Source organism: Rhinocladiella mackenziei (genome assembly GCF_000835555.1).
Source record: "Rhinocladiella mackenziei CBS 650.93 unplaced genomic scaffold supercont1.1, whole genome shotgun sequence".
NCBI lineage: Eukaryota > Fungi > Ascomycota > Eurotiomycetes > Chaetothyriales > Herpotrichiellaceae > Rhinocladiella > Rhinocladiella mackenziei.
Window position 1 is genome coordinate 876,613 of NW_013550604.1, and position 25,434 is coordinate 902,046.

The following is a 25,434-nucleotide window of genomic DNA, read 5'->3' on the forward strand; positions in this document are numbered from 1 at the left end:
TCAAACTCTCTTTGCCATGACGGTATTCACTTCTTCCCTTCCGTCTCTCCCTGCACCAGATATAACAGCGAGTGGTTTTGGAAGCATTGAGAAGCGGCATATTTCAGGGAATCATATAGGATTTCATTGCAGGAGCGTAAGCAGAATGATTTGACGATTTCTACTCATTGTGAAGCAAGCCCGGGGCCCCGAATGCAGGGGCAAGCTTTGCATATGGGCGGCAAAACTCTTTTGAGCGTGCTCACTCTCCTGTGGTAAAGAGTGTCCTACGATGGGCAAGACTGCCTGGAATTTTTTTCATCCTAACATACAAACTACAAATCTCATCCCGACGGAGTGAAATGCACCATGCGTGGAAAGGACTTAGGATGGATCTCGTGCCAATCGACGAAGCTCTCACAACTCCGTGCCCAGGTTGACATGAAGTGCTTTCGACTGAGTGTAAGCGTCCAGTGTATACTTACCCAGTTCACGGCCAATGCCAGAAGATTTATATCCTTCGAATGGGATGCCGTAGTGAGAGTCGCCCGATGAGTTAATCCAGACCATGCCAGCCTAAAGCTTGCGTGCGACGATGTGCGCATGTCTCACGTTCTCAGTAAACAGCACGGCGGCTAAACCATACTGAGTGTCGTTGCATTTCTTAACCACATCGTCCTCAGTGCTGAATTTGGAGATTGCCACTCCGGCCCAAAAATCTCCTCTTGCACAATCTTCATGTCTTCTGTAGTCTGCTCAAGATCAATTAGCCCTGAAATCAGACGTAAGGCAGTCAAGAGCTGGGGTTTCGTACATCCGTAAAAAATAGTTGGCTTAATGAAGTACCCTCTAGAGCCATATCTGGTAACACCGTGCAACAACTTGGCGACGCTTCTCCTACCATCCTCGATATAAGACATGATTCTGTCGTGTTGCACCTTAGAGACTTGGGCTCCTTGATAGGTGGCTTCTCCTTTGTAATCTTTAGGAACAGCTGCAGGAATTCATTATATATGCTCTCGTGGACGTATATGCGGCCCGTTGATGTGCAGACCTAAAAACGAGGGGCGTCAGAGTGGAATTTGTCACATTCTCAGGTGCCGCCATGTTCAATAGCTATCAAAGGATGGGAGCCGATACTTACCTCACCTTGATTGTCCATGATACCACTGTGGCACCATTTAGCTGCCTGCTCCTAAGTCGAGATTGAAGAAGCATGGACATTGTGTAACGCTCATCCCCGGCCCACCCCTGGTGGCGGCGCAGGAAGAGTACATTTTACTTCTTTTCTTGCCCCGTCAAACATGTAGTACAGTACACAGGATGGGGTGATCGAAGCGGCTAGATCAAGAGCGACCGTTGGAAATGCAGGAGAATGGCATCTTCTAGTGGGGTGCTCCCTTCCCAAGGAATAGATTTCGTGGAACTATCTTCTTAGAGCCGAAATCTATCGATGATCTGCGCCAGCTCGCTTGTCTGTTGCTTTTGGATTCTCGCTAGAAGGTAGGCAGAGACGAGAGGTATAGGTCCAGGGTTGTCGATCCTCTGGATGAAAGCCTCGTCCTTCTCTGATGTACGTTGTGAATGTTCTTTCCAGGAACGGAGCAAATCCTGTTCGAAAAGGTACATCTGCTTCTCCATCCGCGCTACGATATGAGCCACTATAGTTCAAGCTCATGCGTAGCAAACCCCAATTCCTCATGCCCCTGTAACTTCTAGATGGGGAAGAATTAGATCTTAGCGGCAGATTTCGCATGTAAAGTATCCAGGATGCCAGCGCCGTTCTCCAGAGTTTGTGCGGTACACATGTCGGATTGACTTATAGCTCTGTGCATCGCGCGGCCGTTGCCTCACGCGCATGCAAGCTAGATATTGAGGCATTTATGCTGTCAGTTGGGCCCACTTGAAGATCAGACGACTGGATCGATACAAGGGGACTGGGGTCACAATTATGTAGCCCGCGAAATCTGTGGACCCGTGATGAAGGGGGTAGTTGATTACGATGAAGTCAGAGCGTTTCAAGAGGGAAGGAGTTCCCATTCTTCATAAGGGGCGGATGCCTTCCAACCAAAAGGTCGTCAGGGTCAAGGTCACCCGAGAAATACTGCTCGAATGTGGATACACGTACCTTCCCAGTGCCGATCGCCCATCGAGCCGAGCCAATCCAACTTGCCTCGAATGGTGTACTCTCTTCCTAGCTCATCCTACAGACGTCAACCGTTTCAGGACGGCGCTGGCGGCGTCAAAGGAGAGTCCCCCGCCATTGTTCTTGCCCATGCGAGGATTGAGCCTCTACCAACAAGAATTGTGACTGGGATGCCAATGATCAACTAGAGCCTCCTTCCTCTATCTCTCTCGTCGTTAACTCCGCGACCGGTGGCGTCACCTTCTTCAGAACCAACCCGTGGTAATCGAAGGAGCTGTCGGAACCATCCAGGATGTCCACCTGAACAGAGAACTCTTTGTCGTCATTGATGGCCTGGACGAGTGCGACAGTGAGTCACAGACTGAGCTTGTTACCCTGCTCCACAGTCTCTCCCAAAAGACGCCGAGATTGAAAGTATTCTTCTCGTCTCGGCCTCAGGAAGGGATCGTAGATCTTCTACGAGGAACGCCCCAAATTCACTAGTTCTCCACTCGAGAACGCGATGCAATCATCGTCGGACACACTGTCAAAAGGTGTCTCAGGGAATTTTCTCCGGCCATTCAGTCGCTTGTGACAGAGAGGCTTTCCGAATTGGCACAGGGAAGCGCCATTTGGGTCAAATTACGATTGAACTCATCCAGAAGCGGAAGATAAAAGCTATCGGCCCAATGAAGACTTTCTTAGCGGATATTCCATCTCCAGCAGCGCTTTCTCAACTATATGCCAAGTCACCTAACTGGAGGCGACCCTGACAATGAGCAACTCGCCACAAGTGCACTAGAGATTCTAGCTGTCGCTCAAAGACCCCTAAGTATACTCGAATTGGGTTGGGCTCTGGCCCTGGACGATCCTGAGGCGGAAATGCGGACCATAGAGGAGGTAAAAGACTATGTGGGCGAAAAAAGAGCCTTGAGCCTGTTGCAGCCTTTCTTATCTCAGGTTGACTTTGAGGACGTCAAGAGAAATCAGGTGAGACTCGTGCATCAATCGTTGAAAGAGCTGATCCTGCGAGATTTTCCTTCAAATTGGGCACAGTTGCAAAATATCGCCGAAGCGTCAAAGGCCGACAAACGACGCATCCAGCAGCGACAGTCCAAAGTGGAAGCAGCTCTTCCACGCATATGCGTCAAATACCTCCTTTTGGATGAATTCAATCGGAACGGCCTATTTTCGAAAGAACGAGAAACAGCCCAAAGGCTCGAGGAGTTGCCCGGTTCGGATTGTTGGGCGACTCCAGCGATGATGACCAGCAACGAGACTCTGTGGTGAATCCAGCTCTCGAGAACCAGCAAGAGACCAAGCAGATCTACTACGGGCCCGAGATCGCACTGAAAAAGCTCCCGTAAGACCATGACCTCGGTGGCAAGGAATTTCTGATTGATTCGGTCAAGCAAGCCATTCAGCAGATCATTTGCTACGGCGATATCTCCCGACTATGGATCCTCTTCCGAGACCTTCGGGTCGGGTCACAGGTTCGAACTTTGGACTTCTTTCGTCAAATCATCAAGGTGTAAGCAGATTCAGACAGAGACTCGAGAGAATGGGCTTCGACATCTTTGATGTATTGGTCCAGGAAGAGTGGGGCAATGAACTCGTGTGTGGCCGTTAGCTTTAGTTGTCTCCCAATTGTCAAGAGACCCTTTGAAGAGGCTGCTCACAGCCTAGCCATGAGGAACGAACTCCTGCGAGACCCACGACGAGACTGCAACCGCCCAGGTTATCACCATTCTATTGACGAAGCGGTCCGGTACAACCATGTCGAGATTCTTCGTTGCCTGCTAGGACAAAGACGGCATAGATGCTCACCTTCGGCACCAGGACTCTGGTAGATACAACATCCTCCACAAAGCAGCGCGTTACTGTAACCCAGAGGTGGTGCCTCTCCTCATTTCACACTTCTGGGAAGGTGTGAACCAAGCCAACAATGTCGGCGATACACCATTAAATCAGGTCGTTTTCGAGGCCGGGCCCGTGTCGGGGCGCATAGAGTCAGCAACGACGGGCGGCCGACCTTGGTAGACCACGCGGAATCCGAGGAGCTAGCTTCCGTGGTTGTAGAGGCTTTGTGCTCGCTTGCCGGCATACAATTAGATTGATGTCGTAGCATGTGTTGGACGTGTCCAAAAGTACGAAAACGTGTCTTGAGTTGAGACATCTAAATGTACGGGTCCGCACGAGAGTGTTGCAAAACACTTGAAGCTCACATTGTGAGCTCCACGAGTTCGCGGTGAGTGGGTACTTCTTGCTTTTTCGCAGTGTCCTCGTCCTGATCGCCAAAGAGGGTGGCAATAGGGCCACAGTGTAACATCAATGCCCATTCCATAGAACACCTGGAATATATAGCTATACGACTGTCAGAACATCTTGATCCAAAACAACGGTAAAACCCTTGGAACTAACAGCATGGCAACGGCTGCACGAATCGCAGTCGTGTTGAAATTGATGTCCGGCATGCGAGATGCATAAGTGGCTACAAGAGCGGACTCGGTAGCAAGAGTTATCAGACATCCAGCAAAGCCCATGATTATTAACGTAGGTGGCAAAGCTATAGCTGATTCCTACCGAGACACCGTTCATACCGGCGAAAAAACCCCTCATCACCGGAGGAGCAAGCTCTGAGGAGAATACAGGTGCTATGAAAATTAGTGGATATGCAGATTTGCGAAGGACCGAATGCTCACTAATTGTAAGAGCGCCCCATGAAGCAACTCCTGCGAAGAAGCGGAACACAAGAAACATCACAACGCCTTGCGAAGCGCACACGATAACGCCGGCCACTAAACCCACGCCTGAAACGAACAAGACTCCCAACTTCCGGCCCCATTTGTCCATGATATATGACACAGCAAGAATTCCGAAGCATCCGCCAGCCTGTTATCCGGTCAGAGACAATTTTGATTGCATCTCCTCTTGGCTGCCTATACCTGGAACACTCCCGACATAGCTCAAATCAAGGCATTGGACTCATCCGTGAAATTTCCCTCGGCGTCGAGTAGATTCATGTATGTCAAGAATGAAGGCTTAGTGAGAGTGACTCCGATGATCGACGCAGGATAGCCAAAAGCCACTTGCCCAAGGCAAATCATGAAACAGATAGCGAACTGCTTCCAGGTCCATTGATCTTTGGTATCGAAGGCCATTTTCTAGAACGCTTTGTACAATTACCGATTTGAGGGTACAGAAAACAATCACCAAAGTGAGACCTATGGAGGAAGCGACAATTGACGCAGATATATGCATTCTGATCACCGCCTTGATGGGGGTTGATATTCCAGGGCTAGCTCCGCCCACTTGCGGACCGTTTGCCTCCTCCACCCTCGACCAACCGTAGCTCCTCAAAATCCCCATGAGGAAGTCTCCATTCGCCCATGGGGATTCGTCATTATGTCTCGCTTGCGAGTCTCGACCGCGAGGCAGATCACTGAGAACATCTCAAGAGAGGCGAGTTGAGGCAGATTTGCTGGCTCCTCGGAACCGTGCCGAAGAGACTGTATACCATGACGGCGGATGAGCGAGCGGGGAGTATGAGTGTGGCCTCCGCTATCTCATGCAAAACTCATCCAACGAGATCGTGTCATTCTGTATGTCTCACATTCATTGCCGCAATATGCCCAGCTGTTACTTCGTATTCAGCGAGTCACATTGAAGGACACCAATATCCTCGTCGAGGTATTATATTGGGTACAATGAGCGCGTGCTGCGTTACAGCAATGGTGGTGTCGATACAAAATTCGGTCCCGTCGTCGGTTCCAGTTTTCGTCTCGGAAATCAGGAGAGTTGATGTCGAACTTTGATTTCTTTGCCAAGTACTCAACCGGGATCTGAGTACAAGTCTTAGCATACTGAGTATTGCGCAAATGTTGGCCTCGCCAGAATCCAGACAGGTCAAAACAGATGTTGACTCATAGCCCTCTCAACATCGGATGACGAAGACGATCGGAGCCGAAGCCACAAAACAAGCGCTAAACTGGTCATACATTAAGATCAATTACCTCGAAAATTGAAAAAGAGACGTGTCCAGGTCTTGCCTTCGGCTTTTTCTACCAAAGGTCTGGGTAACAGGGAAACTTATTTCTTTTCCCAACTTGTCTGCTTGTGCCGATATCCGAACAAGTTTGGTGCTTTATTATGGCAAAGGAGATTGACACAGACGCGCCCGTCGTCGGTGCTAGAGTGGGAGGAATTTATACGACTTTCCATCTCTCGAACATGGGCTTGAATGTACCTAGATCTCCCTAGTTTGGACTCTTTCGCGAGCCAAGTGGTACATATCGCGAAGTGAGATGATTCGATCAAACTAGAGGGCAGGAAAGTTGGCATCATTGGCAATAGTTCGACGGTATCCATGTGATGACTGCTATCGGCCCGATCGTTGCTCAACTAAAGTCATTCCAGTGCCATCCCCAATACTCAGTGCCTAGCGGACCATGTCCAGTCTCCCCCGAATATCGAGAACAGATCAATTCCAGTTACGACAGCCTCTGGGAGAATGTCTGGTCATCAGTTGGGGGTTTTGGTGTCTCCAAGAGCGGCCAGACTATGGAGGCAACTCCGCAGGAGAGACAAGAAGCGTTCCAAGGATCGTGGAAACGGCTTCCGATTCATGTTCAGCGCATTTTCGGATATCACCACAAACAAAGTCCACACCATCTGGCGAAGAGGTGTATCGTCATTAGCTGATCGTGGGTCAATGAATGCAAAACGAGATCACTAAAATAATAGCTGTGACAAATGTCAACATGATCGAAGCTCCATTCCTGCTGCTCGAGCCGCTGTCCTCATTTTCCTTCCTGCAAATGTCCAGGCTATATGCGTTATCGATATTTGTGTCGATGATCCCGGCAGCAACGGCCTTCTGATAATCCCAACGCGGGTCGTTGAGCGTTCCTGTCGTTTTCCACGTCCAGAAGACCTGTGATAAAGTTAGAAAGGAGGAATCCATAACAGGAGATAAGTTCGCGGATCTTCCGACGAGGGAAGATCAAGATGATTCGACTTACCCAGCCTTGCGCAGCAGTCTCATAAGACATGACCTGGGAGGCCCAGTATTTGCGGTAAAAGTCCTTGTTCTCGTCCCTAGTCGGATCCCAGTTCCCGGTCGACTCGATATTGGTCGCAACCGAGAGCGACCACTCTCCGACCACGATTGGGTTGCTGTCACCGGATCTGCTGTAGTTGCAGGAGAATTGAAGATAGGCATCTTTGTTCTCGGCCACGCCGGCGTACTTGATATAAGCATGGTCATCGTAAGCGGCAAGGTGGGGATTACGAGGCAAATATTGATTCGGATCGCCTGATCCCCATTTTTCATCCATCATCATAATGGACAGTTGTGCGTCGGAAGTCACATTAAGAGTGGACTCTTTGGCTCGAATTCTGGACCACGCTGTTGGGTAATATGTCTAGGAGAAAAATTAGAAGCGAGCCTCCTTTAGCGACTATGAGACAGGAGCTTACCTGCCGCATACTGTGCGAATTCGCCCATGCGTCGGGGTATTTGGCGGTGCTCTTGATGCGTTCGGGTTCATTGACCAACTCCAACATACCGACAGTCGAATATGCGGGATTGGTGTGGATCTTGTCCGTTATCCACTCTAGCCAACGATAAGCCCGATCGTAGTTATACTCGTGGTAAAACCCGGGATCTGAGTTCAGCTGACCAGTAAATGGGTCGGTTACTTGAGCGCCGGGGGCTCCATGTAGGCTGATAATTACGTAGAGACCGGCATCTTTGGCCCAGCCGACAACTCGATCGAGGTACGGTTCTCCTCCTTGGGCAAAGTGCTCGCTTTTATCATCAACTATACTTTCGAGAAACCAATAGCCGACCGGGATCCGGACCGTATTCAAGCCGTACGATACCATTTGCTATCATAACGTTAACGATGTCGACAACACTATTGGAATAAGCCACGTACTCGAAAATCTTCTTCAGTGATCCATGACCGCCAGTGATTTTGAAAGAGGCGGTTCGCTTTGTCTTGGTCATGCAAAGACGAGACGCAGTCAAATTCTGAAGTCGAATTGCACCCCCAGCTAGCGAAGACGTCGTTGGCTAACCAGTTCTCGATAATGAAAAGGGACCCCAGATTAATCCCGCGGATGGAGTTCTTGTCGTTTCCGTAGTTGTTGGGGAGGTATCTTTTCGTCAACAGTCCTGCCTGGTGAAGGCTACCGCGGCTGAACAGATTGACACCGTCTTGAGAAAGAATTTGGTGGTGCTCACCAGGCAACCAGGCCCGGGAGCCAGTAGCGAGAAGTGAACTGAAGATGACAGAGCAAGCATTAATAAAATGCATGGTTCAATGAACTGATGAAGCAGTGGCTGGAAAGAAAGGAATGTGGGCGACGACTGGCGAACAACGTTCAGCATCGAGTACTAAATGAAGGGCGAGGGTCAGCAGTGAAGGATTGAACAAGTCGGTTTTCCACATGCCCCCCAACAAGTTGGCACACCCTTGCCGATGAGGATTGTGAGGATGTTGGTTGACAAGAAAGAAGTGACCTGCTGAAAAATTCCTGTCCTGAGTGGAGCATGGAGCCGTGGCTTAGGGAACTAGGGTATGGGTAAGCTCATCTCGGTGGCTTAAGATTGCCTGCACCAGACCTAAACCGGCCCTAAACTAGCGTCTATTCTGCCCGTGCCATCACACCCTGATTGGGCTCGTGTAGCTAAGAACAGGCCTGGCCAAGAGTTACGACGCCGCTCCGAATAATACGCCAGAACCACACGACCTTTAGCAAGTTTGAATAGTGGCAGTCTTTATGGCTCGTTGGTTTCTATGTGGATCCCTCCTGATACAGTATGACTACCCCGCTAGTTAAACTCCGACTCCCTGCTTAAAATCTGCCAAACCCTTCCGGAAGCCTTGCTCCCATTCCCAACCACATTGTTCTCCCTCATCCTCTTCAGTACCCAAAGATCTGCTGCACCGATGATGTCTCCCCCAAGCCAATCCTGGTCTCCCCCTCGATTGAATCCCGTCACCGGTATGCTCCCATTGAGCCGGCTCGAGAAGAACGCTTCGGCGTCGGCCCATCCCAAATCCCAACCATGTTCAAACAGATCATGTTTGAATTTCTCAACAGGCGAGATCTGGTCCCAGTAGCTTGTATGCTCCCTGACAGCCTTGTCCCTCCTAACCTTGCCTCTCTTTCCAGGCCATCTGTACACGGGTCTGCACCGCACCCCTTGTCATCGCCATCGCCCTTGGCGGGAAGATCGTCCCATTGTCTACTTGCACTCGGAACCCCCAGTCCCCTCCTCCCGTGTGAACCATGCCTCTCCGTCCTGGCTTATGCCCTTCCCAGTCAAACTTGTAACTCCAGAACGTGCAGCCGATCGTCTTGTTGATGTACAGTTCCAACTGCGCGTGGCCAAATTGCCGCGTGAGATTTTGCCTGTTCGACGCGTCCGATGAGTTTGTCGTACGGGACCACGTGCTCCTGTCCAATGCGACGGAGAATTCGCCAATGAAGACGCCGACAGCGGTGGATCCATTGTCGAACACACGTTACCTGTCGCGTGGTCAAGTTCGGAAAGTTGGACGGACTGAACCTCTTGGATGATTTCTTGAACGGATTTCGATCTGTGCTTTTCCCCGAAGGTAAAGTATTTATGTGTGTCGATGACGACGGGATTTTTTGTTAGAGACTGCACACTGTTTCTCTGACGACAGTAAGGAATTGCCTCATTCAGATTCCAGCCGTCAGAGATGTAGATGGGTATGGTGGGATCGATGGACGCGATCAGATTGATGGCGTCGTCATAAAACTGGTACATGTTGGGAGCGGCCGACTTGGCTGCATCTCCGACACGAGCACTCCTTCGTACGGGACGATGCGATTGTCTCGGTACGCACCACAAAGATGGCGTTGGTCGTCGTGATTCCAGCGGCCGTACGGCATCTGAGGATCACGAAGGAGTTTGTACGTCTGTGCCTGAGCTTGTTGGCTGGGCGGTAGACTCTGCATGAGCTGCAATCCCAAGGCATCTTCATTGAACAAGATCCTCGTTCCCTCATGCGGACCGTCGTCGATGACGTTAGGCTCGGCGCCTGTGAACCACGGAGCCACCACGATTTGAGTCTTGTAGAGGAATATGTTCAAACAGAGATGATGTCCGTAAAATGTGAAGCTCCACGGTGCGCTGGTCGATGGCGATCCGAAAAAGGCGAAATTGTACGAATGTTCATTCGTGACGGCAGGTGCTTGGACTAAATGGCCCAGGAAGTGGTTCATTCTCATAGCACCTAACGCCTTCGCATAGCCTATCGCATATTGGTTACCGGGTGGCATCGATGGGGTTGGAATTTCTAGTTTCTGTTTTTACCTTCGGGTGACAGGGTAACCTCTAGAATCTGAAGTACACAATCCCTGATTTCGGACGATACCTCGTCTAAGCGGATGCCTTTGTCGCTCAGCAAAAACTCCGGATTCGACCCTATTTTGATGCTTAGCCAGAGGTTTTGCATTCTGAGAGCCAAGAGGCTGCATATCTTGGGGAAATATTGAGATGGGGAAGGGCCTACATACAAGTGCGCCATTCTGGAGCATCGATGTGAAAAGATACAGCATCTCGTTGCTGATCTGATAGTTTCTCGAGAAGAGATGTGGCCGCTCCTACTATCGATTCTATGGGAATCCCCTCATCCGCCAGTTGATGTCCAGCGGGGGAAACCGTGCCTGTAAAACCCGTCAATCGATCGCGCCCGAATTGCTGTGCTTCCAATCCTTACCGTCACTCGTGATCCCCTTAAAAGGCTCCTTGGCCAGGTCGAGCCATTCTTGATACAGCGAAAAGATCCACGGCGGGTTTCCGGTTTCCTGGAATACTGCGGCATATTCGTGAGCATCCCGTCTGGTCATAGAGGTGAATCTTGGAAGCGATAAGTCGGGCAGGTGGTCACGAAAGTGTCCTGGAGCCATAATGACGTGTCTTTGGACGGATTGCAAGTCATGATTGATGGCATGTTGGCACTATGCACATTGTTTATATTGAATGTGAACTAAAATAATGATGATTGCACTGTGCCAAAGAAGGTCTAGACGATGAGCCAATCGGGTTGCACTATGCCGTGTCCTTCCCCGGGGTAAACGAGACAGATTAGGTGGCAGCTGCGATGGTCTTCGTATCGAGACGTCCTCATAGGAATCTCATTCTACATTCAGCAAGAGAGCCTCTTCGAGGGGTGAAATTTGGTCACATCATGGGTAACAGACTGTCAGACGTTTCTCCAGTATGGAATAGATCACAGGATTCCGGAGTGAAATGAGGCGGCTTGGAACAATTCCGCATTCTCACATGAGTTATCGTCATGCATTAACAATCACAGTCTTGGTCTGAAGAAATTCTTCGAATGCCCAATGCCCGCCAAATCTTCCCCAGCCACTTTCTCGAAATCCTCCATGCGGGAGCGTAGCCTCGTCATGGACCGTAGGCCCATTGATGTGGACAGCTCCGCAGTTCAGTCTACGGCCAAGGTCCATCATTTTGAGATTGCTCTGTGTGAAGATAGCAGCTGACAAGCCATAGTTGCACTGGTTCACGGTCTCTACCGCTTCGTCAACGTCCTTGACCTTTGCAATTCCCACCAGAGGCCCGAAAGATTCTTCTTCCCAGAAGGCCATTTCTCGCTTCAAGTCTTTGATGATAGTCGGCTCCAAACCACCGCCGTTATGTGATAATTGCGGGAAGAGACTTGCTCCTTTGCTCTCCGCATCCTTCAAGAGCAGCTGGATTCTCTCCTCACTTTTAATGCTGATGACTTGAGTAGCATGGGTGTGTAGGGATGTGTACGCCTTCTCAAGGGCCGCACAAAGCTTGGGATACGATTCCTCTGTTGTGAGCACGATATCCGTGGACATACAGATTTGTCCGGTCTGGGGAAAAATTGGTAAGCAGTTGGCGATCACCTTTAGACATGGGTCCTTACTCACATTGAGGAAGGCGCCCTCCAAAATCATCTGGGCAGCAGATTCGAGATCAGCATCATTGAGAACAATGGCAAAATTCTTGCCACCAAGCTCTAATAACACAGGCTTCAGGTAGTGAGCTGCGCGCATTGCGACATACCGGCCTACTCTGGTCGACCCGGTGAAGTTACACTTCCGAATGGCCGGATGGGAGATTAAAGTCTCAAATATTTCGACTGCATCTTGAGGCCGGTGAACCAGGAAGTTTACGACGCCGGGAGGGAGTTCGGCATCTTTGAACAACTTCGCGATGAAATAGTGTGTCCGAGGACTCAGTTCGGATCCCTAGCCCTCACCGTCAGCATTGTGAACGCCCAAAGAAAGAATACTTTAATTCATACCTTGAAAACGGCGCAATTCCCAGCTGCAACAGCTGCTGCGACTGAGCGCAACCCCAGAATGGCCGGGGCGTTCCATGGCGCTATGGCAAGAACAACACCCAAAGGCTCTTTGAAGACCACACCATGCGCTCCAGGAGCTCTGACTTCTGGAACTGTGCTTGACAGAATCCCTGAGGTGCACAACCCCGCGATTTGCTCGGCGAGTGCAATGGAGTCTTCAACGTTGATAGACGCCCACGTGTCAGAACACTGAAGTTCTTCTTTGATCGTGGAGTGAAGCTCCTGCCGTCGAACGCGAAGGAGCTAAAGAGAGTATTAATAAGGAGTCCGGTAGAACTAGAATTACCATGGAGATCGATTTACCTGCGCGAGGCGGTTAAAAAATCGTCGTCTTTCCGTCGGAGCAGTCTTCCTCCATCCCTCAAAAGCTTTGGAGCATGACTCTACTGCTTCTCGACAGAGATCTGGTGTTCCCCCTTGGGCTTTCCAGTGATTCGAGTCCGGGATATCTGGATTGGGTGTGAAAAGAATCCCGCCATCAGCTTCGGAGACAAACACATCTTCTCCGTGTATTATCAATGGTATTTTCTTCGAGTGCATTTTCAATAGTTGTGAACAAAGGACAGATGGGTGTAACAAAATCGGCGTTCCCCTTTGGCCATGTGAAGCCAGCCTATCACGAAGAGTGCTATATGTCAGACTTAGTGGACGGTACTTTTAAAATACCCGCATCTTGTGGGGCGGAGCTCAGTTTCCTGGAGTAGATGGCCGGGGATATAGGGGGGTTGATTCTGAGGAAAAGTTAATCCCAAGATCTCCAGCCAGACTTTTCAAGCCGATAGAAACCCGGAGATTTTCATTGGACAGGAAAACATCGTTCATGCCTGAGTTGTCTGATCTGGAGTACAATCAATTTCACATGGCAAACATTCTGTTGTTTCAAGCCGCGCGTCTTCCGAGTGCATCATCCGGGCGCCAAGAACGTGCAGAAGCTTGATGCTTGTTCTTGCTGGGGAAACAGAACCGTAAGCATGTGATGCGAACCTCTTACCAACGATTTCCTAGAGCTCTTGATCCAGTTACCCGTCTGCTTTCTGTATGTCTCGTCGGAGATGCCGCCAAAACCTCCCAAGAATCATGGGCAAAGAGTGTCATTGGATTTTCTGGAAAGGAAGAGCGACTAAGCAGAGGCCTTTTTGCTTGATTGCACGGCACCGTGCGAGTCATTCGGTACACTTTCTAGAAGGGCTGCTCATTGTGGCAACTCTACTTGTCTCGAGTATCGAATCCAAAGTACATGAATGATCAAGGGAAGTGACAATATCGCGGAATTTCGTTTCGAGAGTCCCATGAGCATGCCGCGCCCAAGGTGGACGTTTCAATTCTTTGTCGCCGTGAACGCGGACCGGCTCAGAGAAGCGCTACCTTTTTGTTCCAAGAACGGCCCTGTCTGTGTCGCATGTGGTCGACGCTTTCCAACCGTGTTGCACTGCAGTCAAGGTGTTTGTGTAAAAGAAGTGTGACACGCCTATACTTTTGTGCAGTACACTAATCTTTCCAGCCAATCGAAGGAGTTTAATCGATCAGCTGGCTGAGAAAGGGAGATTCTGATAATTTGGTGAAAGATCACAGCTGTTACCTGCCAGCTTTACACATCTCATCCCTAGTCTAGACTGCTACTTCATAGCTTGCCAATATAGGAGTGATGGTTTCGCCATCGATGAACCAAAGCACATTCACGGACGTCAACGTGATATACCAAATCAGTGTACAGGACCAACAGGCAGAGTCCTGGCCTCCAACCACGAAGTCTTTTTCATGAGGGTCTTGCTGAAAAGTCCCATGGGAATCACCAGGAGGTATGCTCCCCAGAGAATACCCGCCATCGTAGCCATCTGACTGACGGGACCCGCAGTCTGCATCCAGGTGATGGACGCGTAGGAAACACCAAACCCAAGACAGTTCTTGGTCAAATTGATCAACACGCCAATGTGCCCAGCTCGGGTTGGCAGGCAGTCAACAGCATAAGTGAGCAAAACGTTCGCAGAGCCCGTCAGTCCAACTGAGAGCATGCACCACCCGGCACAGACGCGGAACCATTCACTTGCTGGATCTTTCAAGCCGTATCCGATCAACAGACAGCCAGCTGGGCTAACAAGGGCCCCCAAAATAGCAACGGGGAGACGAGTTGCAGGATTATGCTCTCCGCCGGATCGCCTCCGAGCGATGCCAGACAGGATATCTGCGAATGCGCCGCCAATTGGCAAACCAATGATGATACCCACCAGAGGTGCTATGCTGAGAAGGCCAACTGACAGCGCACTCCAGAGGAGAGGTGGTGCCGCATAAACGCTCGCAGTGAGAATGGAAGTCACCACGGTCCAACCGATGGTCAGCCCAAAGACAAGAATGGCGAGGAGAACCTGAGGTGCCAGGAAGAGCTCGGCGGGCTGAATGAAGAGAAGCATAGCCGTTCTCCAGTTGAGGCTCACGAACTGTGTAGAGAAGGATTTGTCGATGTACTCTTTTCTGAGTGAATGGCTTCTGAAGTACGAGACAGTCTCCTTGCCAACGCCAGGCACCGACTCGATCCTTTGGTCGTTTTGTTCTTTATCGTCGTGAGGCTCTCCTCCCGGAGTCTCGCTATCCTTGTTCGGTCGGATATGCTCGTCGTTCGGTTGGATTTCGTGAGTTGTCTCCGGGAGCATCAGGATCGCCCCGAGCAAGTTGCAGAAGATGGCAATCGACAGAATGCGCATGTACCATCTCCAGTTTCCCAGGTCTTGAGCGACGGCACCGGCAACGATAGGGCCAACAGCAGATCCAGCTGCAAGGAAGCCCACGTAAACGACCATGGCGCTAGCCAGTTGGCGTTCAGGGAATGTCTCGACGACAATCCGCGGGCCCAAGGCTTCGATTAATCCACCGCCCAAGCCTCCGACGATGCGGGACGCCTTCAGGGATCCGTATGACCCAGCCTCGCCAGACCAGATACATGAAGCCAGAAATACGGCCAGGGAGAAAACGACTGTGTATCTCTTTCCGATGAGAGCTGAGAGAGGAAGTGCAAAGATGTTCTGTAAGAGTCGGTCAGTCAACCTCAAACCGTCCAAAGTGCCATAAGGCTCTTCACTCACAGAAAGTCCCAATGCCAACAGGACGTACGTCGACAACTGCGACGCAGCCTCCTGGGAAACGTGGAAGTCTTCAATGATAAGCTGGAACAGAGGCGGCACTCCCGCAGCATAGGCGTTTCCCAAGAGATTGTAGAAGCTGACATTGAGCAGGATGATGGCTCGCCACCAAAAAGGCCATTGCTAAATCGTGTCGTCAGTTACACCGGATTCGGCCTGTTTGGATCTGGGAAAGATGATGCTCATACCTGAGAATTCCAGGAGCTGTCTGCCATTGTTCAAAAATTTTTCTTAGACGGCAAGTCACCCGCACCAAGAGAGGAGCTATGTGGCGTGATTGTGGGAAAATCCGGGGTACCAATCTCCCTTTTATCATTTTCTTGACTTGATCTGGGGTCCAGACCAGGCTAGCGGACGCATCACGTCTGCCCAGGTGGTTTGGTGGCTTTGGGCATGACGGGTATATCGGCATTCGGGATACCACACTCCTATAGGCCCGGAGGAATTCAGGGGAGGGTTTCAACGGTGTCGGAAGTTTACGAATCACCGCACGGCTTTTACTCATGGCAGTTGCTGTCATACGCACGTATAGCAGCAGAAGGTTTTGAAAGGTTTTGAGAGAAAGTGTATTGTGGGGTTTTCGACAAAGCTGGAGATGAGATGAGCGGAATGGCTTCATTCCCAGTAACGGTATATAGCTTTCGGCTTTTCTCCCTTTCCCATTCCGCCAAATAAGCAACGAGTCACGAGTCACGAGTCACGAGCCACGAACCATGGCGGAAGAAAAGACTTGCTACAACAACTACTTCATCACCGAGGACAATCTCAAGTACGTTCCGCCATACTTTCGGGATGTACCAGATACGCCGCAAGAGGTGAAGTGCTGGACAAAAGGTACCTGGCCCGATTGGCTGGATGGATCGTTCGTAAGGTAGGTATTTTGATCTCTTGAGCTTCTAGAAGGTTTCCCAAAAGCGTTGCTGACGCGACATGCTACAGAATCGGAGCAGGAAGATTTACCATCCCCTTGTCCGAGGATGGATCCAAGCCCAATGCCGTGCTGCAGCATTTTTTCGACGGTCTGGCCATTCTGCACAAGTTCCGCATGCACAAGGGCTCGGTTTACTACATGAGCCGCCACACCGCGGAGGGCGTCGTTCGCCGGGCCAAGAAGAACGGATATGTCGAGACAGTCATGTTTGGCGTGAATGCGAACACGCCGCTCAAGGATGCCCAGGATCCGTGCTCTGCTCTGCTTGGAAGCCTGGTAGGTTTCAATAGCCTTGCCGATGTCAGAATTTTCCGTTAACATGTTCCCCAGCAATCAATGTATTTCCCACAAGGCCACGTCGGGCCTGACGAAGTCAACGTCAACGTGGTGCCTCGACGGGGAATGCACCTCCCGCCAGACCAAAACCCTTACTCGACTGGGCGGGCGGCCGAGAACCCAGAGACTGAAGAGGTAAATCGCCATCAGGCCCCTACAACGGAACGATCGCTGACACATTTCTTCAAAGGTACTCGTGCATACGGACTTCAATATGCTTCAAGTCTGCGATGCAAAGACGCTGATGCCAAAGCGCATGCTCAACTACGGGCACATCGATGACCAGCTGTCCGGGTACGGCATCTGCGCACACCCTCCCAAAGACCGCGCCCGCGGCACGACGTACAACTATCTCATCTCGCATGAAGGCGTCATGTACGTCTTTGGCATGAACATCCGGTCCAATCCGGTCAAGGTCCTGTGGAAGACGGCGCTGCCCTGTCCTCCTTGCTATATTCACTCGCTCGCCATGACGGACAAGTATGTCGTCTTTATTCGAAATGTGAGTCTTGACTCTCTTCGCTGTAGATGGTTTCTCGGAGTATATGCAGCTAACATAACATCTGGCGCAGCCTCTGCACATGGATGTCAGTGACATGACCAAACAGCTCATGCACATGATCGAATACGAGCCGGACTCGCCGACTCAATTCTTCGTGCTGGACAAGTTTTCGGGCGAACTTGTCGCGACATACAACGGCAACGGCTTCATGTTTTTCCACTCGGTCAACGCGTACGACTACGTCGACCCCAAGACGAACGAAGTCAACATCCACGTCGATCTGTGCAGCTACGAGGGGACCTACGTTCCCTACCGAGAGTACAATCTCAGCAACATCGTAGACCCGGCACGGCCGTTCCAGGACGGGACTCTGATACGGTACGAGCTCGCAAACATCAAGGCCCAAGCCGCCAACCCAAAGACACCAGGCCGAGTCACCGTCGCAGCCGCAATCCCAGGCGTCGCCGCCGAGCTGCCGCGCATCGCAAAAGATGTGTCCATGAAGCCCGGCTACCGATACGTGTACTTCACGGCCGGCAACGGCGGCGCCGCACCAGGCACGGAAGTGCCCATCGGACGACTGGGCAACGGACTCAAAGTGGTGCAGGCGGCGTTCTTTGGCAGCCTGGCCAAGTCGGACTGGTCGACGGGCTTGTTCAAGCGGTGGCAGCCCACCGATGGCGAGAGCTGTCCCTGTGAGCCCATCTTTGTGGGCCGCCCCGGGGCGACCGAGGAAGACGACGGCGTGGTCTTGACTATCGTGGTCAACAAGCAAGGGACGCACAGTATCTTGATTGCGCTTGATGGGAAGACGTTTGAGGAGATTGCTCGGGCGGATATGCCTCAGGTGTACGGAATGGGACCGCATGGGTCGTTCATCGAAGGATCCTTTGGCGCGTGATGTTGATAGCACTGACTCATAGCCTGGACTACTTGTTAAGCTGGAGGAATACGGCGTTGTACTACGATATAGAGCCCCGGAAAGATTCATGCTTGTAAAACCATGTCATTCTTTCATTCTTGGGTATTCCCTGTATTTCAGGCGTTGGAGATTGGGTATACTTCAAGGACACCAACCGCATATTCGTTGCCAGGCCAATTTTGTATGTAGAATAAATATACATGCTGATACAATTGCTCCTGCTTCGACGCGTACCTGCACCATCGGACCCTGCTTAGGAGGCACCTTCTCGTGGCGCAGGAGGTGAGTACCTCCAATGATCCTGTCGCTATATCTCTGGCTTGTTTTTCAAGCCCCAAAACACTCCGTGCTTTACTTGAGGCAATAGACCAGGGCTGAACACAGCTAGCCAGTGATCCTCCGGTCGAACCTGTCTCCAATCGACCCTGAGGATACGCTCCGCCTCAGCTTCCACCGAGGGAAGCAATATCCTCTTTAACTTAGGCGAATCAGGATCGACGGTATCCCCCTGTAGGCGCAACCGTTCCACATAATGGGTCAGGATTGGCAAACCCTGTTTGAGACTCCACAAAAAGACCTCGCGCGGGCTCAGTTTATCAAACCCGCCTTCTCGCACGATCAAGATTGTGTCGCAGAGGACCTGTTCGCAGTGTTTTCGCAGCCGGGGACCCGAGATGAACCTGTGCCATAGATATCCAAGCACGGGAAAGGGTTTAGAGAACGGATTCAAGCGCAGCCACCAGGCCTCGAGAAATTCGAATTGCCATTTTTGAGCCGCCGCGCCTTGGGATTTTAGGTTGTCCAGTAGGGTCCTATACCTGTCTTGTATCCGCACGGGGCGGAAAAGGTCCTTCTCTTCTTGTTTCGGAATACGACATGTATACGGCACGACGGCGGAGCCGATGCCAACGATCACCATGGGTGTGAATTCGCCACAGATGATGAATATGATGCCGAAGGGGATCAGTTTTCCTAGATCGTGCTGAGTTCGTAGAGCTAGTTGGTAGTCGGTTCTTGTCAGGACGGGTACTGACTTTGCGCCCTGGGGTAGACCGTATTTGACCACATCTTCCAGTCCCCGTGTCCTGCCTACCCGTTGCCGGATTGTCTGCAACTCCTTGTAATTCCGCCACACGTTCACCAAGCCCGTTTTGTAGAAGCCCGCATAGGATTTCCCCAGCTCGAAGTAATACTTCGCCTGGTTTCCAAACGGGATTTGCTGGTTGGGAAAATCCTCCTTCCGAAGAGGTTCGGGTGTCGTGAGTTTTGCAGGCAGTGTGCTTTCGAGGCCATCTGACCAGAAGATGGGGTGCGTAGGGACGAACTTCTTTGTCAGGAAGATGAGAGGATAAGAGGAGTTGGCGGTGGTAGGGTGTTTTTCATCGTGCTGGCTTTGGAGGTCTTGGAAGGATGATGTTCGGGTGGAGGAGGTTAAGTCAGCTGAAGAGGAGGATGCTGGGGAGGAGGGTGTTCGAGACCCAATACTTGTGGTAGTACTCGTCGAGGCAAGGGCTCGCTGGGTATGGCCGATAAGACCACATGTCGTCGGCAACTTGAATGACGATCGCAGAGTCAATCTCGGTGGCCGGATTAAATATATTGTGAGCCTTGGGTTTAATGAAGCGTGTCCATGATGTGCGAGGAGAAGTCGCACTTCGGGGCCTCTCATTGAAATGGAGGGGCGACTTGGGTTCAGGGAAGGAAAGAGGGTGGGTGTTGATTAAAGCACGCGGACGCTGTGCAAGTCCTGCGCAAAAAGATGAATTTTTTGGGGTTGGAGACGCAGTCGGCGCGTCATTGATTCGCGTAGATTTTCATTTGCTGCGTTTGACTGCCAACCAACTGCGACGATACCCCAGGTATCTCAACGCTCCTTCGCGGTCTACTGTACGAGTACCTCTTCCAACATATCAATCTGCGAATGAGAGACGACGGGATCAGTGCCTTGGATCACTTTCTGCCGCTTTGCCCTTCCTGGAAGACTTCGCGAGGCCACGACCTTGCCCTCGGTTTCTAGGCTTCACTCGATCCAATCACCTTCCAGTCAGGAACCTCCAGTGGCCGAAGTCGTACCATACGAACCATCTGCTGTGCGAGCACCTCGATTCAAGCTCCATCGTTCGTTAGCGCTCCTGAGCAAGAACCTCAAAAATCGCAGGCTGGTGGTACTGGCATACCAACTCAGATCCTGCCGGAGGAATAACTCGCCGCCATCTTCGTATATACCGAGGGTGTTTGTTTCGTTGCAATCATGTGACTGCAGGTAGTGTCTATGGAGTGAACGAAGTACGATCAGTGAAAAGCCCTACAAGGGATGCGCAATGAGCTCCATGAGGTAAGTTGAAACGGCGTCCATGAACAATTGTCCCGCCCGTCTTATCACACCCTACCACCTTTGCCCCAGAAGGATGGGTTTCTCATATTCAAACATGAACGGCTATATGCAACACTTTCCACAAGGGGACAAATCACATCTTTCTCTTTTCTAACCGAGACCTGGCCCACATTGTACAGTACGAATTTTGTGGCCCGTATTTCGTATTGCTGGTCAGCGAGCTAAAGGGACAGCAAAAGGTATCCAGCTCTTTTGCACCCAAAACCTTGAATATACTCAGCTAGTGACTCGCTTGAAACCATTGATATATTTCATCCATCATGGCCACATGAGCACTTTCTTGGAACCTTCCATAACATCTTTCGCCATGATTCCCACACCGGTATTGTTACTCTTGGCGAGTGCCGTGCAATCATTTGCACTTGTCTCGTTTGCTCCTCAATATGCTCCAAGCTATGGCCTCTCCGGAGCCCTTTTCGCTTTCGCAGTCTTGGACTCCGTGATATGGCTAATCTACATCCTTTTCATCTATCCAAACTTTGTCAGTGCGCTTCGGGATCTCCCACTTGCACCGGTAAGACATGGATCTAAGCGTTCCTTCCGACTTTTGGGTCATATAACGCTTCTCACGATAACAGGGCGCCCACCCGATCTTGGGCCATGTCATGGCTCAATTCTGCATGCCCCGAGGCTCGGTATATGACAAGTTCACAAAGGAAATCCCTAACGATGGTCTTATCCGGTTAAAGGGAGTCTTCAACGCCGACCAAGTTCTATTGACCAGCACAAAGCCTTCGCCGAGGTCCTGGTCACCCAGTCATACGATTTTCCCAAGACCGAAAAGGGACGAGCGTTTCTAAGGTCGGTCATTGGCGATGGACTTGTCGTTGCCGAGGGAGCACAGCATAAACTTCAGCCCAAACATAGTCTGCCTAGCTTCGCCTTTCGCCAGATCAAAGAACTTTACCCCTTGTTTTGGACCAAGGCCGTGCAGATGACCCACGCCATCGACAAACAGGTCTTCAACCAACAGCGCCTGATCGGCGACTCTAAGCCACCCACAGGTGTCACCGACATCGAATACTAGGCCCCCAAAGCAACCCTTGACATCATCGGCGTAGCTGGGCTCGGCCGCGACTTCAACTCCCTTGAACACTCCGAGGACAAGATCGTGCGACTGTATGAGGAACTTACTTCACTCACCCCGCAGGTACGCAATCTCGCTATGGCGTACTTGATCCTCGGCGAGCGCGTGGCCAAGGTCCTCCTACCGCGTACGGCGTATAATCAGATTCGCACGGTGCAGCAGTTGAGATTGCTGTGTCAGAATTTCGTGCAGGAGCGGAGAGTACAGATCCAGAGCGAGGAGGTAAAGGGGGAGAAGTCGGTGGGTAGTCTGGCCCAACTCATCAAGGCGGGCGTTTTCACCTCCTGCTGGTGACCGCAGTTCTGGGTTTGGTCTATCACAAAATAAGTGTTGCTCGAATAGAGAGATGATTATAGTTACCATAACTCGAAGACGGCAGAGCTGGTACGATTCGTTGTGGACCTAGTTACTCCGAGTGAGTCCTGCTCACAAATCGGTAGATTAACAAACGTTTTAGTTGGCGGATGCATTCCATTGCCCTCTTCTTGTTGTCCACTGGACACTGTGTATCCTTAGTCATAGAAGGACGGATAGAGAGAGAGGTACGTACCTTCGTCACTTTTCCGCTTCGAAGGTCGATGTTCGATATGGGCTTATCCCGTCAGCTGTTGTCCTCCACAGAGTTTCAACGCATTGCACTCCAGCTCTCGCAACCGCGCGGATCTTTCATTGCTGCGGGATGTCTTTTCAAAAGTGAATTTTATAAGATGCTTTATCTTGGTGGCATGTTGCTTTGGAAACGTCTTGTCTGTTTGTTGTCGGAGTATATTTTCTGTCTTCTGGAAGGATCTCTGGACCAGCAATTGCGCTTGTAGTTGCAAGAATCTCTGCCTCGCATCGTCGAAGCCGCTATCGAGATCATCGCATCTCCAGTGTATTTTTCATGAACCTCCGCATCGTAGTGAAACCGCCCAACTAAACCTCAAAAGATGTGTGTCCAAGATGTCCACATTAGACAAATTGTGTGGCAGATTTCGAGTATAGGAGAAGATCAAAGTAACACGCTAGTTCAATGACGGACGGGTGTACTTTACTTGTAGTTAATTCAGGACTCGTCACATACTCGAATTCGAAGTGGCTGATATTTCCCATCTCGCCCGTGTCGATCTCTGTCTACGTAGAGGATAATATAATATATCTATAGGATGAATGTTCTAGAAATGTACATATTCTATGGTATCCCCCCTTCAAAGTGCCGAGTTCGCACTCTCCCATCGCCCCTTGCTGGCCCTCGGACTCGATCCAAAAAGTGGTAGGAAGGGATGTCTACTATTCAACGGCAGGAATGTAGTAAATAGTATATGGTGTCCTCGATGTTCTCCGCCATCTGCAGTCATTTTTCCTCTTCCACGGCCACCCCCTCTTCAAGAGGTAATGAAATCATAAAATTTGTGTGCTCCTACTTTACTGGGAATCTCCACGCATCGGTAGAAAAGCTCTGCGAGGGGGACAATGATGACGAGACAGGTGATGAGGGTGACCGTGCACGATCCTCCGAAATTGACGTGTTGGGAGCGGAGTTGGGAAAACGTCTTGATTCCAACGGTATAGATGATGATGGGTTGGATGAGGAAGTAACCTGTGGCGGTGGAGTTGATTAGTTGGCGGATAAGAAAAAGGAGAGCAAAGGACAGGAAGATATTGGGCAGGAGATCTCCGAATTGACTTACTCAACGATCGCTTGCCGAGGAATTTCAGGAAGGGGTTGTTGAAAATTCGTTGTACGACGTGGTACGTCTCAAGGAGCAGGAAGAAGCCCACGAGGTACAAATAGTTATCGGCTCTGGCTTGTGTGTGATGCTCTTCGTAGTCGTAGTTCAGCCCAGCGGTATAGTATATGTTGCTGTGGGCAAAGTACTCCTTGTTCAAAAGGTCGGGCCTCCATGCCGTCCACAGGAATTGCATGAGCAATCCCCCCGTGATACACAAGGCCGCGGGGATCCAGACGGGGATTCTTCTCGGGCAACCATCAGATTTTCTGAATGCTCCCAATGGCAAGACCAAGGGAATGCCAGCTTGCGCTTTGGCTTTAAAGTTCATGTTCATGACCATGTCACAGATGAGGAGACCAGAGATGGTGAACCAGGCCCACGATTGGACCCACCACGCCGCGAGAATGAAGCAAATGGCACCTTGGACCCGCCATTTGGAGCGTGTGTAAGGGATGATGACCATGGTCATATAGACGGTGTAGCTTTGCGAGTAGATGGCGTTGACGATCCACAAGGTTTGCGTCGGGAAGGCAGTGCTTCCGGCTTGGACGTTGAAGTTGCGAGTCGTCCAGAATAGGTTGAAGACGGAGTTAAAGTAGGCGAAAGCGTTGGGTAACCCATAAGGGACGGCCATGGAATGGTTTCGGGTGCTTTCTTTGAATTCGTAGATGTAGTGAAGGCCCATGCCGGTGAAGGCCAATTTGACGATGGCGAGGGCGACCGCCACGGGGAACCACAAGGTAATCCCACGGGTCATGACGGATCTGGCGATTTGCTCTTTGCACGGCTTCTTGAGGAAAGGGATGGCGATGGAGCGAGCGGACAGGAAGATGATGGAACCGTAGAGCAAGTTTTCGTTCCAGAAGAGCACCGACAGCGTCTTCCGCAGTATTCGCTGATACAGTCTGCCATTGGTGTCTTGACTGCCTGCGACGGCGACGGGTACGAAAGTCTGCAGGAACATCCACAGAAAGGTCTCAATCAACAAGACGCCGCGGACCCCGTAGAGATATTCCTGCTCATATTGGGTTGGTATGAACGCTTTGAAAGTTTTGTACTTTCCGAAGACTTGTTTGACCTCGTCAGGTATGGCTGGGAGAGGCATCTTTGCTGTTGATGTCCTGCAGACCGTAAACGACGAAGGTGGTAATAGATTCAGGTCGTGAAAATTCCGTCGTCGGCAGCGGCCGCCTTGTTAACACAGGGCGAAGGTCCCAAAAAAAAGACGACGCGAGGTCACGTCAGGCTGTAAGCACGTAAACCCTGGCATGTGATGAGGATGTGCAAATCACCGACACAAGACTCGTGAACTACTCGTTTCGTGTTAAAGGGGAATTGAGAGTCCGAATGGATCGCTAGCAGAAAAAATCGCAGTGACGCTGGACGATCCGTAATCGATCATAATGCATCATATCACTCTTTTCCCCACCTATTACCAGATTGTTGATAGCGTTCGGTTAAATTATGCTAGCAGCGGGGATCAAGGTCATGATGATCAGGTACTTGATATCTGAGAGATTTGGGCAAGGTCGACATGGGCCCTTGTGCGCTATTGATTGCGTTTCTGAAAGCCCCTGGCATCGCAGGGGAGTGGGTCTGATCAGTTCGGGTAAATGGGGAGTGGCTTTCTTGTGCATACGCTTAGCAGGGGGGTTCTAGCCACTAACACCTGCGCCAAGGAGAGAGCGGCGATGATGTTGGACAATACGAGAAATTCGTCTTCGATGACTACTGAGTCAGGAATGCGTTCACAACTCGACAGAAAAAAGACCTGGTGCAGAATGTTTGGAGACTTGGATAGACTTTGGACCCGCGCCCTTGGAACGGGCATAAGGCAGCTGAAAGAAGAGCCTGAGGGGCCGATGGGGCCGCTGTCATGTTTCAACCATTTTGGTGGGAAGTGGGCTCACCTAC

At 50.9% G+C, this 25,434-nt stretch overlaps 11 protein-coding genes across 11 annotated transcripts; 3 read left to right on the plus strand and 8 right to left on the minus strand.

The window, feature by feature from the left end:
- Positions 1–555: 555 nt before the first annotated feature.
- On the minus strand, positions 556–899 carry Z518_00311 (uncharacterized protein; the record flags this gene model as incomplete). The annotated part of the gene is made up of 2 exons (XM_013420914.1): positions 556–731; positions 794–899. The coding sequence occupies 2 exons, from the start codon at positions 897–899 to the stop codon at positions 556–558; spliced, it is 282 nt and encodes a 93-aa protein (XP_013276368.1).
- Positions 900–2,845: 1,946 nt separating this feature from the next.
- On the plus strand, positions 2,846–3,394 carry Z518_00312 (uncharacterized protein; the record flags this gene model as incomplete). Its single annotated transcript, XM_013420915.1, has 1 exon — positions 2,846–3,394. One exon carries the CDS (start codon positions 2,846–2,848, stop codon positions 3,392–3,394), a length of 549 nt encoding a protein of 182 aa, XP_013276369.1.
- A 1,676-nt stretch (positions 3,395–5,070) lies between these two features.
- On the minus strand, positions 5,071–5,265 carry Z518_00313 (uncharacterized protein; the record flags this gene model as incomplete). Its single annotated transcript, XM_013420916.1, has 1 exon — positions 5,071–5,265. One exon carries the CDS (start codon positions 5,263–5,265, stop codon positions 5,071–5,073), a length of 195 nt encoding a protein of 64 aa, XP_013276370.1.
- A 1,547-nt stretch (positions 5,266–6,812) lies between these two features.
- Positions 6,813–8,424, minus strand: Z518_00314 (uncharacterized protein; the record flags this gene model as incomplete). The annotated part of the gene is made up of 4 exons (XM_013420917.1): positions 6,813–7,037; positions 7,126–7,527; positions 7,583–7,993; positions 8,044–8,424. The coding sequence occupies 4 exons, from the start codon at positions 8,422–8,424 to the stop codon at positions 6,813–6,815; spliced, it is 1,419 nt and encodes a 472-aa protein (XP_013276371.1).
- An 840-nt stretch (positions 8,425–9,264) lies between these two features.
- On the minus strand, positions 9,265–11,053 carry Z518_00315 (uncharacterized protein; the record flags this gene model as incomplete). Its single annotated transcript, XM_013420918.1, has 6 exons — positions 9,265–9,492; positions 9,558–9,928; positions 9,988–10,395; positions 10,458–10,568; positions 10,661–10,810; positions 10,864–11,053. The coding sequence occupies 6 exons, from the start codon at positions 11,051–11,053 to the stop codon at positions 9,265–9,267; spliced, it is 1,458 nt and encodes a 485-aa protein (XP_013276372.1).
- A 387-nt stretch (positions 11,054–11,440) lies between these two features.
- Z518_00316 (uncharacterized protein) lies at positions 11,441–13,041 on the minus strand (the record flags this gene model as incomplete). The annotated part of the gene is made up of 4 exons (XM_013420919.1): positions 11,441–12,007; positions 12,065–12,385; positions 12,442–12,744; positions 12,805–13,041. The coding sequence occupies 4 exons, from the start codon at positions 13,039–13,041 to the stop codon at positions 11,441–11,443; spliced, it is 1,428 nt and encodes a 475-aa protein (XP_013276373.1).
- Positions 13,042–14,204: 1,163 nt separating this feature from the next.
- Z518_00317 (uncharacterized protein) lies at positions 14,205–15,850 on the minus strand (the record flags this gene model as incomplete). The annotated part of the gene is made up of 3 exons (XM_013420920.1): positions 14,205–15,518; positions 15,579–15,758; positions 15,824–15,850. 3 exons carry the CDS (start codon positions 15,848–15,850, stop codon positions 14,205–14,207), a joined length of 1,521 nt encoding a protein of 506 aa, XP_013276374.1.
- A 498-nt stretch (positions 15,851–16,348) lies between these two features.
- On the plus strand, positions 16,349–18,305 carry Z518_00318 (uncharacterized protein; the record flags this gene model as incomplete). Its single annotated transcript, XM_013420921.1, has 5 exons — positions 16,349–16,506; positions 16,575–16,842; positions 16,897–17,037; positions 17,093–17,404; positions 17,475–18,305. The coding sequence occupies 5 exons, from the start codon at positions 16,349–16,351 to the stop codon at positions 18,303–18,305; spliced, it is 1,710 nt and encodes a 569-aa protein (XP_013276375.1).
- Positions 18,306–18,633: 328 nt separating this feature from the next.
- Positions 18,634–19,995, minus strand: Z518_00319 (uncharacterized protein; the record flags this gene model as incomplete). Its single annotated transcript, XM_013420922.1, has 1 exon — positions 18,634–19,995. The coding sequence occupies one exon, from the start codon at positions 19,993–19,995 to the stop codon at positions 18,634–18,636; it is 1,362 nt and encodes a 453-aa protein (XP_013276376.1).
- A 1,033-nt stretch (positions 19,996–21,028) lies between these two features.
- On the plus strand, positions 21,029–22,102 carry Z518_00320 (uncharacterized protein; the record flags this gene model as incomplete). Its single annotated transcript, XM_013420923.1, has 4 exons — positions 21,029–21,235; positions 21,300–21,393; positions 21,453–21,725; positions 21,783–22,102. The coding sequence occupies 4 exons, from the start codon at positions 21,029–21,031 to the stop codon at positions 22,100–22,102; spliced, it is 894 nt and encodes a 297-aa protein (XP_013276377.1).
- Positions 22,103–23,172: 1,070 nt separating this feature from the next.
- Z518_00321 (uncharacterized protein) lies at positions 23,173–24,625 on the minus strand (the record flags this gene model as incomplete). The annotated part of the gene is made up of 2 exons (XM_013420924.1): positions 23,173–23,387; positions 23,479–24,625. 2 exons carry the CDS (start codon positions 24,623–24,625, stop codon positions 23,173–23,175), a joined length of 1,362 nt encoding a protein of 453 aa, XP_013276378.1.
- Positions 24,626–25,434: the final 809 nt, after the last annotated feature.